Here is a 14,061-nt window from a genome sequence, read left to right as displayed (position 1 = left end):
CCCAAGGATCTCCTGGTGAAGAACAAAAGCCTAAAGCCTGAGCCAGCTAGAGGGCTGTGTCTCCAGGAAAGAGTTCTGCAACACCGGGGCTCGAGGACAGTGGGCCTGAACAATGAAGGGTCGGTGGTAGGCAGACCACACCTTGGACAGGACAGCTTAGGTGTGCACAATGCTGGCCTCTACTTAAACCTGCCCTCATGCAGGATCCCAGAGATGAAGTTGGAGGATCACCTGACCTCTCTGTCCCTCTTCCCAACATGGCCACACTGAATAAAACTGCTTTTTAAATTTTTATTTTTACTTTATGTGTGTGAGTGTTTTGCTTGCATGTATGAATGTGAACCACATGCATGTGTAGCATGTTTAGAAGTCAGATGGTATTGGATCTCCTGAAACTGGAGCTACTGATGTTGTAAGTTGCTATGAAGTGATCTTAACCACTGAGCTTAACCACCAGCTCCTAATTTGGCTGTTTTAATTGGCTTATTGAGGACTGATGTCTGAATCTGGTTCGATGGAACACAGGCTGTGACTCTGAGTCCTCTCTAACAATCATACTTCTTCTGTGCCAGCCCCAGGTCTCCCTCAGTTGGGGAGAAGGTCCTCTCCCATCAGTCCTAGGGAGGAAAGAATGTGTGCTGCCCAGGGTCAGTACACCCTCATCTCCATGGCTGACTATGCATCCTCTTCCTGTTAGGCAAAGAAAAGCAAATGTGTGTTCCATGTCTAAGACAGCAGGGACAGATAAATGTGTGCACTGCATGCTGGAGAGTGCTGACAGATCCAGCAGGCCACAGGCTTGGGGAGACCAGGTAGCTAAGACTTCTTATGCCTACCCATACCCTGTGGGGACTGCAGTCCTGTTCCACCCAGGTTATGCATCAGCCTTGAAGGCTGTGCCAGAGAAAACTCTGGGGCCCTTGGCCTGCGGGTCAGAATCTCAGGGACAGCATTTAAGGATCTGTCCTTGGTTTATGTGAATCTGCTGGGCCCAGAAATGCCTGGAGACACTTTACTGTGAGGCATCCTCACAGAAGGCTTCTCATAGCTGGTCACCTTGCCTCAATTCTATCAAAGGTGCTCCAGTCCCTGGCAGCAAGCAAGTACTCATGTCTCCTTCATGTACTGGGAGGACCCAAATACCACAAAGACCCTCAGTAAGGGCGGACGGTGCTGTAAAGGCCTGTATGGGGGGACTAGCAGCTGTGATGGCTAAGGAGGGAAGAAGGCAGCAAACAGCTGATGAGAGCCAAACAGAGCACAGAAGCCTTGAAGAAACCCTTGGCACTGTGCCTGGGTGCTAGCTGGGCCCACTGCTCATTCAGCTGGACAGTGAGCAGCCGATAAATAGGTACCTGTCACATGCCCAACACTGCTAGTCACAGAGGGCATGAGACAGCTCAGTTCAGAGGGGGTGCTTACAGGACCATGGAGACAGGGAGAAGGGGTGCCTCTGATTGAGACAAGCTATGACCAGGAAAGGCCTTAGCACAAAAGGCACCACAGTGAGAAGCAACCACCAGAAGCAAAGCCTGCGGGCCTTTATTCTAGCTGAAGAGGGAGCAAAACGTGGGGAATAAGAGTTGGGGCTGCAAAGGAGGTGAGCATTGGGCAGATGTCCATACAAACAGAAAGCAGGGTGCAGTGCTAGGAAGGCCAACAGGGCCTCAGATGGTAAACTGAGTGAGGCTCTGGGGGTAAGAGGCTCTCTCAAGGCTTAGAGACTGTCATATTGATGATGGTCATTTGCTGGGTGAGCCTAGGAAGACTCCAGTTTCTCTTGACCTCAGTTGATCTATCACATGAGAGACTTGGTCCCTGCCCCCAACATCTTCCCTGTTCCGTGTTCCTAAGTCACTTCTGGGCAACAAGGACTAAGAACTCTAGGCTGGGGCCACACAGGTAAAGGCAAGGACCGGCTCCTGGAGCAGCACAGTAGAAAGCCGCAGTGCACCATGGGAATTGATATGGCAAGCACGGTCTCTGAGCCTGCCGCAGAGAAGAAGTGGTAAGGAAGGCTTCCCAAGGAAGTTTCGGTCTATGGCTGACTGTGGACCCACACTGAGAAGAGGCCTCTGAGGACAGAGAACAAGTGGGGAGCAGGGTGTCCCAGGCAATGCTGGGTCCTCTTGGTTTCTTCATTGGGTCATTCAGCCTGTGGTCACAAACATCCTGCCATGTGCAGGTATAACAGGGTTCCTCTGTTCTGAAACTAAAGCCAAAGAAATGAGGCCTTTGAGAGTCATGTGGCTGGGGGCTAAGCTGGCTCTGGGAGTAAAGGGACAGCAGGTGGCTGCAGCTCCACTGGGGTTATTCTAGACAGAGGTAGCAGTGAGTGAGGTGAAGGCCCTCACAAGGAAGCCCTGACCCTTTATAGAGACCCAGACAGAGATGGGTGAGTGGAGGAAAGTGTGGGTAGGGCTGGGTGGGACCCAAGGCCAGGGGATAGACAGCAGTGCATGACTTCCGGTGAGCACTGAAGAGTAGCATGGCTCTGAGGTGTGACCATGGAGTCTGGGGCAGAAGCCTGATATGGCAAGATCGGCTAACTAATCCTGCTGTCTGCTGTGCAAGAAGGGCAGAGAGTCCAAGTGGACAGCAGGTAACATGGTGGCTGTGTGGATGGGGAGAAGCTAAGGCGTGGGCTCCTGGAGGTTAGGATCCATTACAGAGATCTAACAGGATTTGTTGGAGTGGGGGCAGGAGAGAGACAAGTGCCCCAGATACTCATCAGAGCCCTTAGAACCAGGATGCTGGCACACTCTACCTAGACATTGGCTGGGCTCTGCCAACAATCGAAAACAGCCCCAATTTAAATGCAGCTGCTTCCCTGAGGAAGGTGTAGGGCCTGGAGACAAAAGCTGGCAAACTACCTCCCCGTCAGCCCACCAGGATGCTGGGGCATTGACTCTGACCTGCCCCCTCAAGTGCGAGCTCGCCCATGTCTCCAGCTAGCTTCCGCACGCTCACGGCCTCCGAGTCACCCTGGATGTCAGGGACTGCATTCCGACGGCCTGTCCGGTCACAGGAGATGAAGTCCGAGTAGGAGGACTCGACTTCCATCATGCCTGTCGCATCGCTCCTCAGGCCTGTCGGAACAAGAGCAGAAGTGAGACACTGATGTCCTTTGACAAAATGACACTGTCTTTCCCACTGAGGACTAAGTGGAAGGCACAGAAAAACAAACCCTGTGACTCCAGTTAAACAACTCCCACCCACATCCTACAGAACAAACGTGAAGCCGGGCACACTGGTGCATGACTTTAATCTTAGCACTTGGGAAGCAGAGGCAGGGAGATCTCTGTGAGCTCTAGGCTAGCCTGGTCTACCTAATCAGTTCTAGGATGGCAAAGGCTACATAGAGACCCTGTTTTATTTTTAAAAAGAAAGAAAAACAAAGAGAGGGCAGTAGGAAAAGAGGGAAGAGGAAGAGAGGAAGAGAGGGAGGACAGACAGACATGCATGAGGGTCAGAAGATGGCTAGGTGGGTAAAGGTGCTTGCCACCAAGCCTGATGCCTGAGTTCACTCCTCAGACACCATGTGGTAGAAAACCAGAACAGACTCCTGCACATTATTCTCTAACCTTCACACTTGCACTGTGTACCTTGTGTACACACACACACACACACACACACCCCAAAATAAATGTAAAAATGTATAAAGAACATGCATTCCACCTTGATTCAATTCAAAGTAAAGGTGATGATCAGCTTTGCACGCTCACCACACCATGTGCCAGCATTGTCTAGGGGCACAGAGGGAACACAGGGCAAGCCAGCACCATTCCCCTGTCACAGAGCTTAGAGTTCACTGCATACCACGTCAAGACACCATCACTTAGCTCATGACTATGTGGTCAGGGCTTCAAGGGCCAGAGGGATGGCCAGGACCCAACCAATGAAAAGCAATATCAGCCAGCAGCATTCATGGGCAGTACGGAAAGATTCTGGGCATGGTAGTTTACACCTGTAACTCCAGCACTGAAGAGACGGAGGCAGGAGGATTGTTGTAAGTTCAAGGCCAGCCTGAGCTACACACTTGCATAGTGAGCTCTGGGATAATAGAATGTGACCCTGTCCCAAGTAAAACTGTAAAATGAAGAGAGAGAGGCAAAAATTGTAATGAAAGGAAGAAAGAGAAAGAGAAAGAGAGAGAGAAAGGAAGAAAGAAAGAAAGAAAGAAAGAAAGAAAGAAAGAAAGAAAGAGGGAGGGAGGTTCCCCTAAGGAAGGGAACGGCAAGTACTGAAGCTCTGAGGAAAGAAGATGGGATGGAGCAGAAGAGCAGAGAGGTCTCGCAGGAGGGACAGTGACAGGGAGGACACTGAAGGTGAGGAAGGGCGGGTTGCACCCTGGAGAGGTTTTAGGTAAGATCATGAAGACAAGCGGTAGCTGGGTAAGATAGGAGGCTTCTGGGGAGGTCAGATGTGACGCTGCCGCAGGGGCCAAGCAGATACCGAGATGGATTTTAGACACAACCTCAAGAACAAATATGTGGGCAGTTTCTGTCTGACACGGAGTTTTGGTTTCTGACAGCTATGGTGGCATCAGGAGGTCGGGGAGAAAGGTGTGGCTACTGAAATGGGACCCAGAGGAAAGCATTTGGGATGCCAGGTGGGTGGAAAGGAACCATTCAAGGGTAATTCCCTGCTGGCTTCAAGTTCCCGTGAGCCACCCTCCCATGGGAAAAGTGGGGAGGGCACAAGGAGGAGGCTGGAGTGGGAACAAAGGTGAGAGACCAGGAATGCTCACTGCCCTGTGGTGGACAACAGTCTAGAGCAAAGAGAACCATGGTTGTAAGGAACACGGTAATTATTTAGGGGCCATAGCATACATTATATTTCAGTCAATTCTGCGGAGCAAAGATCAAGGCAGGAGCAAAATTCTGTGTGAGGGAGTCCCCACTGCATCCAGCAGATGGCGCACCCCGCCTATCTTTCTTAGCTGTGGTGAGCAGCAGAGCTATGTTGAGCCTCCACCTAAAGAACTCCGGGAGGTGGTTCCCTCTGCTGGTCACTCTGCCTCCACTTCCTTTGGGGAAACTGTTCAAAGCCTCAGTACAGCTGAATAGGCTGTTGCGATGGTGAGGACACTGCCTACAAATGCTGAGGCTGCAGCGGAAAGAGTGGTGAGGACAGTTACCAGGCGCTTGCTTCGTATCCATCGCTCTCAATGGCCCCACCCACTCCATATGTAAGCACTGTGTTTGTGTATCTTTATAACCTAACCTGACTTGGAAAGATCTCAGGTCGATCCATGTGGTTACTAGGCTCAGATTTTTCCCCAGGTGAAGTCGGCTGCCCATGTAAGGTGGGTCAAACCCTGGGCAACCCACACTATCTGTTGCAGCCTCTTTCCTCAGCTCTTTTCCAGTTAGAACGTCAGTTCCATGAAAGGGGATTTGTGTCTAGATTTTCAATGCACCAGACTGAAAGGCCTGATCTTGGCAGCTGAGTCAAACTCACTCTGCTGCTTCCTTCCAAGATGCTGGGCTCGGCACCTGCTACAGAGGAGTGTGCTATAAATACACCTGGATCACAGCTTTTCATCCCCCCCACCGCCCCCACCCATTATCTTCTCCGATCCCTATCTGTGGGATGATAGCATGATCCAGGGACTGCAGGGAAGGCTCAACCTGCCAGAGTGTGCAGTCTTATGCCTGTCTCCAGGACCTGATACCAGCAGATGGAGTTACCTGCTAAGCCAGCCTGCTAGCCTCTCACTAGGACAGACTCCCTACGGCTCTAACCTTGCTTTGCTATGTCTGACCTTTGAACCACCCAGGCAGAAAGATGATGCTGTTGGCTCGGGGAAAGATCACTGCCAAGTCCCACACTCAATTCTGGAAAGCATCCATCCTCATCCTCAGGAACCGTGATTCCAAACACAGCCCTGGGGAGTCTTCTGACAATACACACACACCCACATTCACTGTCTTCCATGTCTGTATTCTTCATGCTATGGTGGCAAAGGTCTAGATTACAGCTACTTGGGATGCCAAGGGAGGATGATCTCAGGTCCAGCTAGCCTGAGGTACATAGCAAGATGCTGTCTCAATAGGCAGACAGACAAGCATGAGGAAATGTTCATGTATATTGTAAGTGAAAAAAAATCATATAGTTACATATGAGTATTTAAACTTGTTTGTTTTTCTTTTTTTTTTTTTTTTTTTTGGGTTCTTTTTTTTCGGAGCTGGGGACCGAACCCAGGGCCTTGCGCTTCCTAGGTAAGCGCTCTACCACTGAGCTAAATCCCCAGCCCCTGTTTGTTTTTCAAGACTGCTTCTCTATGTAGCCCTGGCTGTCCTAGAACTTACTCTGTAGACTAGGCTGGCCTTAAACTTAGAGATCCACAAAGTCCCTCCCTTTTTCCTTCTCTTCCTTTCCCCTTCATTTTTTGTAAAGAAAACTTTCATTTGTCCTTTTGTACCTTACTATTACTGTGTCTACATGACATAGGTGTGAGGGAGCACAATGCTCACATGCAGATCAGGGGACGTCTTTGGGGAGCTCTTCCTATGCCATTCCGGGTCTGAATTCAGGAAGTCAGGGTTTCGAGGCAAGAGCCTCTGCCCACTAAATCATTTTGCTGGGCATCCTTTCATTTTGCTTTTTCTTCATCCAAGCATATGTCTTAAAAACAAGTTCAACTTACTCTGAAACTCTGGACGATTATATCAAAACACTAAAAACATATCAAAGTCCACTCAGCCCTCAGCTGCCATCAGCAGCTGCAGGATCCTCTGTGGTCACAGCTGCAGACTTAATTACCCTCCCCCAAAGACCTTGAGTCCCTTTTCCTTAAAAGCAGAGCACCCACATCAAAGGCTCTGCTCTTTCCTGTCCTAAACCCTGCCTGGGGCCCTCCGCACGCACACTGTTCTATTTTTCCCTCCCATTTCAAGCCACCCTGTGTTACTAAAACCAAGTAGCTGAGTCGACCACCCTCAGCCCCATGCTTCACATGAGACAGACAGGATAGACTCAAGAGTTTAAAGACCACAGTCATTCTTCTGCAGTCGCCTCCCTCCAGGGTGAATACCGTCTTCTTGTCTTTGTACCATCAAGGCTGCTCCAGTGCCTGCACACAGTGGGTACTTCAAACTTACTGAATAAATAATGAACTTCTAATAGCCCGAGTCCTACTCCTGAGGGGCCAGGCTGGGTCACTGACAGCACCCTGTGCACAGGACTCCTCTACTCTCCACTTGAGAAATGAGGAACCTGAGGCTGGGGCGGGGGGTGGAACGACTTCTCAGATCACCGCCTCCCCTTCTTCTCAGCCAGCCCCTGATCTCTGGTGCCCCCACGCTGTCCTTCTGGGTTCCCTCTTGCTGCTCAGCATCGACCCTCTCGTGCTGAGATGAGACACCTGAGTGGCACCATTAGGAACAGCAACACTGTCTTCCTTCCTGGGCAAGGGGCAACCCCAATAATTTGTTCCCCGAGACAGAACTCTATGGCCCTCAGCTCAGGTCTCCCTCAGTCTCCTCTCATGAGTTACTGCACAGTACTCACTTGGGTGCATAGACCCAAGCACCCTGGTTTCCTAAACCTGCACTTCCCCCACACAAGTGGGCCTACCTCTACCTTTGGCTCACGCTCAGGTCCTCCTCCTCTGGTGGTCTGAGGGACACTCAGGGAAGTAGTCAGGCTGGTGGTCACACCTGGCTCAGAAACGTTCAATGATTTAAAAGAGTAAAGCCAAGCTGAGTAACCGACTGTGCATGCCTGCCATCCCAGCACTCAGGAGATGGAGGCAGGAGGATTGGAAGTGTGAGGTCATTCTCGAATATACAGCAAATTCAAAGCCAGTCGGCCATAGGAGCCCCTATCGTAAAGAAATAAAGTAAGGCACACACACTGAGCCATTCATACCTACTGCCATAGGAGTGTTCTCAATCAACCAGCATGTGGGGCTGCTGCTTTCTCTTCTTAGCCCTGGCCCAGCGCAGATCTCCAGGAGAGAGGGCCTGGCCTATAGCAGGTGCTCAACAAATATTTGGTCAGTTAACAAAAAGTTTATGGAGAATTGAACTGAGAGGCAGTCCAGAGTCCATCTAGAAAAGACTGCTGCTACTTGGGAAAACTGAAGCTCAAAGAAGACGGCTAGAGGGTCACCTTTAATTACAGGAGGCAGAGGCAGTGGATTTCTGAGTCTGAGGCCAGCCTGGTCTACACAGAGACACACAGACCAGCCAGAGTGACGTAGTAAGGCCTGATCATAAGTACCACCACCACCACCACCACCACCACCACCACCACCACCACCACCACCCACGAGAGTGTCTGACCCAAAGTTCTAGAATCCATAGGCCTGAATACCTAGTGCAGCGCTCACTGCTGTCATCTGTCCCTGGTGACATCACTAAGATCAGGGCTGCAGGTGAGCTGTGGTGAAACTCATCTAATGCAGCTGTCAAGCCAGCCTCCCTACTGACCACTTGGGACACACTGGACATCAAGTGTCCTTTGCCCCTGTACTTGGGACTAACCAAAGCACCCTGAAGTTCATGGGCTCAAGTGAAGAAGAGGTGAGAATATGGGCTCAGAGGGGCTGGAAAGTTCCATGAGACGTGAGAGGTACCAATTAATAAACCATCGCTGTGTCCCACTGTGGCTGAGCTATCGGTAAACCTTCCCTTCTGACATTTCACTCAGCTCCTTTGTTTACTCTGTTTAGCGGTGCTGCAGAGCCAAAAACCTACCCCTCCTTCTCCTGTGCTTCCACTGCTAGGTGAATAGAAATTCTACTAGTAGGCAATCCTGGCCAGCATGGGCACTATTTCACCTGAGACCTAGCTCACAGGCTCAGTTTAGTATGTGATGAACTATTCTGGACTCTATGGTGGAAGGAGCAAGGGATAGACCCTTGTACCACAACAGTGGTAAAGGTCTGACCCTACCCTCACAGCCTCAGACTTGCAGACGCCCCACCCCCACCCCCCAGCTTCCCAATAATGGAACAATGGAGTCTGATCTCTAAGTCTCTTCAGCCTGGACATTTCATGGTCTGCTGCTCACCACAGATATGCCCGGCACCTTGCCCATGTGAGGTACACACCAGAGATAAGACATTCACAATCTGGGCTGGAGAGATGGCTCAGCGGTTAAGAGCACCAACTGCTCTTCCTAAGGTCCTGAGTTCAAATCCCAGCAACCACATGGTGGCTCACAACCATCTGTAATGAGATCTGATGCCCTCTTTTGGTGTGTCTGAAGATAGCTACAATGTACTCATATATAATAAATAAATAAAACATTAAAAAAAGAGACATTCACAATCTGATACAAGAAAAGGCACTGAGTGGGTATGTTAATCTACTGTGGCAGATCCTAAGACTGGCTATGGAAGGAAAGGGTTTTCTAGCAGTGCACATGGTTCAGTTAAAGGTGGGAAGGTCAGAGAGGTAGCTCTGGGGTAAAATTAAAAAGATAGAAGGGGGGAAGGTGGAGAACCAGGTGTGGAGACATCTATCATCCTAACCCTTGGAAGGAGAGGCATGAACAATTCCAGATGTTCAAGCCCAGCCTGGTCTACACATAGAGTTCCATAGGAAGATCCTGTCTCAGAAATCAGATAACCAAACTAACAACACTACCTCACACAAATGAAGGTGGCGGGACCAGAGAGATGGCTCAGTGGGTAAGAGTACTTGTTGTTCTTCCAGAGGTCCTGAGTTCAAATCCCAGCAAACACATGGTGCTCACAACCATCAATAAAGGGATCTGATGCCCTCTTCTGGCCTGCAGATGTAATGCAGTAGAGCACTCATGCATAAAATAAATGGGGGGATGAAGGCAGCTAAAGAATAAAACCAGGCACAGTCAACAGCCAATGTGTCTAACAGCTTCTATCTCAGTCTGTGCTCCATGGGGTGCTAAAGACCAAAGTGTTCTGCCTTATCCCTGGAAGTTTGGGGAGCTCTGTGGGATCTGGATGCTTCTAGGGAACCTGACCTTGAACACCCAGGTTAGAAAGGAGACACCAAAACCTCTGTAGGTGCTTGTTCTTTCTTGTCCCCACAGGATGGCCTCTCCCTCTGGTCTCTCCACTGCTTTCCTTGGTTCTGTAGACTACAGAGGCCCTGGGCTGTGCCAAGAGTCTGAGTCTGCAGCTGCAGTCCTCATTGCTAGGGCAGAGTCCATTACAACTCCTAAATGCTTCCCAAATGCATTTGAAAGGTCATTTCCTGTTTTCTTTTTCCTTTTTAAAATGATGAAACACTTTGCAGGAGTTACAGAAAAAGCAAGCAGACTATTTTTACAGAGTACACGGAGTAAAGGAGTAAGGAGCCTTGTGAAAGGTTTCTTAGAGTGGGCAAAACTGCCCAGCATCTCTAAGGCCAGAGTGGGTTTAGATATCTAATAGAGAGGTCAGGATCTACTAAACCAGCAGTTCTCCAGTCATCTCTGTGAAGGAAGCTGGAAGCAGACAGGCCACAGGGCTGGCCTCCAAGTGCCCCTCCGGAATGCCCCAGGGCACATGCAGTGCACAGTGCACCCCTGTGCAGGGAGAGGCTTTGATCAGAGGCTTTGACCAGCGGGCTCCTGGCTCATGGAAGGAAAGCCCAGGCTTTCATGGTGCCGCTGTGGGACTTGCTGTGGGAGATGTTGTAATGGGAGGAAAGGGTAGGGGTTAGGCAGACAAGGCCATCAGTTAGAACTTCTCCCCCAAACCTCAGTCCCATTGCCTTCCTTTAAATACTGTTGATAATCCCCAAAGAGTTTCAAGCCTTCTTAGAACGTGTGAATCTCCCCACTTTGTATACACATTGTATCACTGGGCTTCCTCATCAACACAGCAAACATCACTGTCAAGTTATCAGCCCTCCCTCCCCTTCCCAGTTTCCCCTGTTCACTGGTGGCTGGAGTTGAAAGCTGGGAGCTTTTCTTGATCATTCTTCTCTGCCACCTGCAGTTTGTCACCAGGTTCCATTGTTTCTGCTTGCAAAACAGTTCCAGTGTGTCCACTGTCTACCCGCTAAGTGTCATGCAGAGGCCCTCAACACAGTCCTGCAATTCCTCTTACCCCAAAACAATTTCCCATGCAGCCCCTGAGTTGTTCTTGAAACAGAAATTGGGCTGTGGGATTCCTCTGCTCATTCAACATCAACAAAACCCCAACCTCTCTTGTCAGCCCCACACTCCCCCGCTGTCCCACACTGACCTTCCCCACCGTCCTTCCCAGTCTTTCACCATGTCTACTTTCTTCATGGTCTATTTCTGCTGTCACACTGGACCCTCTAATTCTCAAACCTAATGTAATTCCTGGCCTTCCCAAGCCTCTTCCCTCTGCCTGAAGCATCCTTGGACACTCTCACCTCCTGTACACTGTAGACAGACAGGTGGCACTCTAGCCTGGCATTCTTAAAGGTTCCTGCTTTGAGGTCTGCAGGACTCAAAACCACCAGGATCCCTGTCTCACTGTCTAAGTCAATAAGGCCTGGAGCCTGGAGGCTAACACAGTGGACCTAACTAGGGTGTTGGAGGCCAATGTCTGTCCCAGAGTTGGCCAACTTACCTGACCAAGGGACGAGCAAGAAACATTAGTGCTAATTACTGCCTTGCTTGTGGCTGTGGAATTTTCAAGGCTCACCAACAGCAGAGATCCCAGTGGTGTCTCTCTGGCTGTATACCAAGTCTATGACAAAGAAATCACTACTGTGACTATTTTGCTAAAGATAGGAGGTTCAGAGAGCTCAGCAGCTTGCCCAAGGTCACACGGCACAGGAGGTTCAGAGAGGGCAGCAGCTTGCCCAAGGTCACACAGCACATGCAGAACAGGAGCTGGTCTGTTACAGCTGACGCATGGAGGTGACCTATGACATGCACTCGTGTCTAATGAGACTGTTTTAGGTTTTAGAGTCTCTTTTTTTTGTCCTTTTTTTTTTTTTTTGTCCCCTGCCTACCCAGCCACCACAGTCTCTAGCCTCAAAGAAAGAATTTCAAAAAGGAGAGCAGAAAACAGGCAAGGCTCATGAAAATATTCCACTGTGCTCGCCAACAGAAACAGCAGATGCATTCACCACGCTTAAGCAAAGTTCTCTGCTCAGTCTTCTCACTTGTGGTTTCTGGTTTCCAGTCAAAGTCTCACAATGTATCCCAGGCTGACCTCAAACCTCTGATTCTCCTGCCTCAGGCTCCCTCACGCTGAGTACAGGCCGGTAACCCCCACACCTAGTCCTCTTCATTGGATTTTGTACTTGAGATCAAATTGTTCAGTCTTTTCACCAATGTTTGGTTGAGTCTATACTTTTTTAAATTTATTTATTCAATTCACTTAACATCCAAATATTAGCCCCCCTTACCCCATGTGCTTCGAAATTCTTAATCCACAGCAATAGAAAAAAAAAAAAAGTGGGATATCAATTTTAAAGCTCCACCCTTTTAGCAGCCCTGCCCTACCCAGCAGGCTGTGTTGTGACTTCTGTGGTTCTAAGGGGCCATTGGGATAAAACAGAAAACAGTCTTGCCGGACCTCTCCGTGGCTAGGCACACTTCTCCCCAACTCTCCCCACTTGTGCCTATTTAAGCTTAGTTGGGGCTCAGCTTCGAAGCAAAACTTCCAGAAAGGGGCAGCCTCCCTCTCCTCTCCTATGGAGGGGGCAGGAAGGGAAATCACTTCCAGGCAGGCTCGCCAAGGTCCCAGGCTGGGCTAAGCTGTAGCTCTGCTGGTGGCAGGTGGGTGCCTCTGGGCATGGTTCCCCAACCTTAGGGGTCCCACGTGCAAACAGAGGGAAAGCAGCCATCTATCTCAGTAGTAGTTCTATAACACACCTACATCTAAACAGCTGGGGATGTAAGTCGGTGACAGCACTGGCCTAGCATAACACAGTCCTGGGCTGCTGTTCCAGAAAATACATACGGGCACGAGGGCCCAATTGAAATCCTTTTGGATGAGTTACAAGCTGGCTTTAGAACTAACTTCATTTCTTCCATTTTCTCTCTTTCATTTTTGGGAGGCCCTGGGGATCCAACTTGGAGCCTCCATATCCTCCTGAGCTATACCCTAATCTAATGTCTAACATAAAATGAAGGCTGGCGTCTGACTCTAGGATGAAGTCAGGGAGTCTCACTCTCCTGACTCTCCTCGGACACCTTTCTCCAGCACGTGAGAAATACAGGAAGTCAGGGGCTGCCATAGAGGAGTCAGGCACTGACCACTGCACAGACCGTGTTAATCCTGCTCCAGTCACCATCTAGGTGTGCCACAAGTACCTAGGCTGCTGCTCAAAGGCTGGCCTACAGAAATCAAGAGAGACAGTAACTTCCTACTGCATTTCCACTCCTGGGAATCAGGTGATGTGGTATGCAATAGTGGAGAGCTGGAGCAAAGGAGTCACTTCCAGTTCAGGTTTCCTCTCCAGCTCCTGTCATAGTCACCCCCCAAAATACACTGAGCAGGACGAAAAAATTTATTATTATTTCTACAATAGTCATCCATTCATCCAAAAACTTACTGATCACTCACTGAGTACTAGATTTGAGACTACATGCTATGTACACAAAACAGCAGCCAGACACAAATATGGCCTTGAAGAAGCTCAAGGTCTAGCAAGGAAGACTGAAAAAAGCTTAACTCTTCACAAGTTACAGAGTGTGAGGCACACAGGAGAATTGCTAGAAGCACTGGGTGTGCTTTCAAACTTCCTCAGTGGGTCTGTAAATGACAGATGGGATGGGACATTGGTACAACAGCCCTTGGTGACATTTTACTGATGGGAAGCATGACAGCCCATATACCTGGTAAGGGGGAAGAGTTTAGGAATACTCAGGCTTTCATATATAAACCTGTCAAATGTCACAAACATTGGCAGCTAGAAGCCATAGTAAAAAGGGATAGACAGAATGACAGAGGACACCTGGCACCTTCCTCAGGTGTCTGTGTATGAGCACAAGTGTATACACACACACACATAAATAAATCTTATAAAACCTCCTGCCCCTTGCCTACATCAGTTCCAGAGTGATCTAGATCAGACACATGCTCAGAGCTTTTAGCTAATAAAAGCATCTATAAAATACATTAGGATCAACTTTCATGTCTCTAGTTATTCCCTG

At 49.5% G+C, this 14,061-nt stretch overlaps 1 protein-coding gene across 15 annotated transcripts in view; it reads right to left on the bottom strand.

The window, feature by feature from the left end:
* The window catches only part of Pkig (cAMP-dependent protein kinase inhibitor gamma), a 67,588-nt gene that overhangs the window by 1,970 nt on the left and 51,557 nt on the right, over nucleotides 1–14,061 (bottom strand). For 10 of the 15 annotated variants that reach the window (NM_001401793.1, NM_153469.5, XM_087650000.1 and 7 more), the window contains one exon: nucleotides 2,916–3,089. In NM_001401793.1, coding sequence (NP_001388722.1) covers nucleotides 2,916–3,066 — 151 coding nt within the window. In that variant the 5' untranslated portion in view covers nucleotides 3,067–3,089. Of the gene's footprint in view, nucleotides 1–1,519; nucleotides 2,213–2,915; nucleotides 3,090–7,875; nucleotides 12,392–14,061 lie in introns of those variants that run through there. The other 5 variants (XM_087650008.1, XM_087649984.1, XM_087649997.1 and 2 more) reach the window with 4 other exon arrangements.

This window comes from Rattus norvegicus, chromosome 3, assembly GCF_021556685.1.
Source record: "Rattus norvegicus strain SHRSP/BbbUtx chromosome 3, alternate assembly SHRSP_T2T, whole genome shotgun sequence".
NCBI classification, from domain to species: Eukaryota; Metazoa; Chordata; class Mammalia; order Rodentia; family Muridae; genus Rattus; species Rattus norvegicus.
This window is presented reverse-complemented; position numbering and strand designations above follow the sequence as displayed.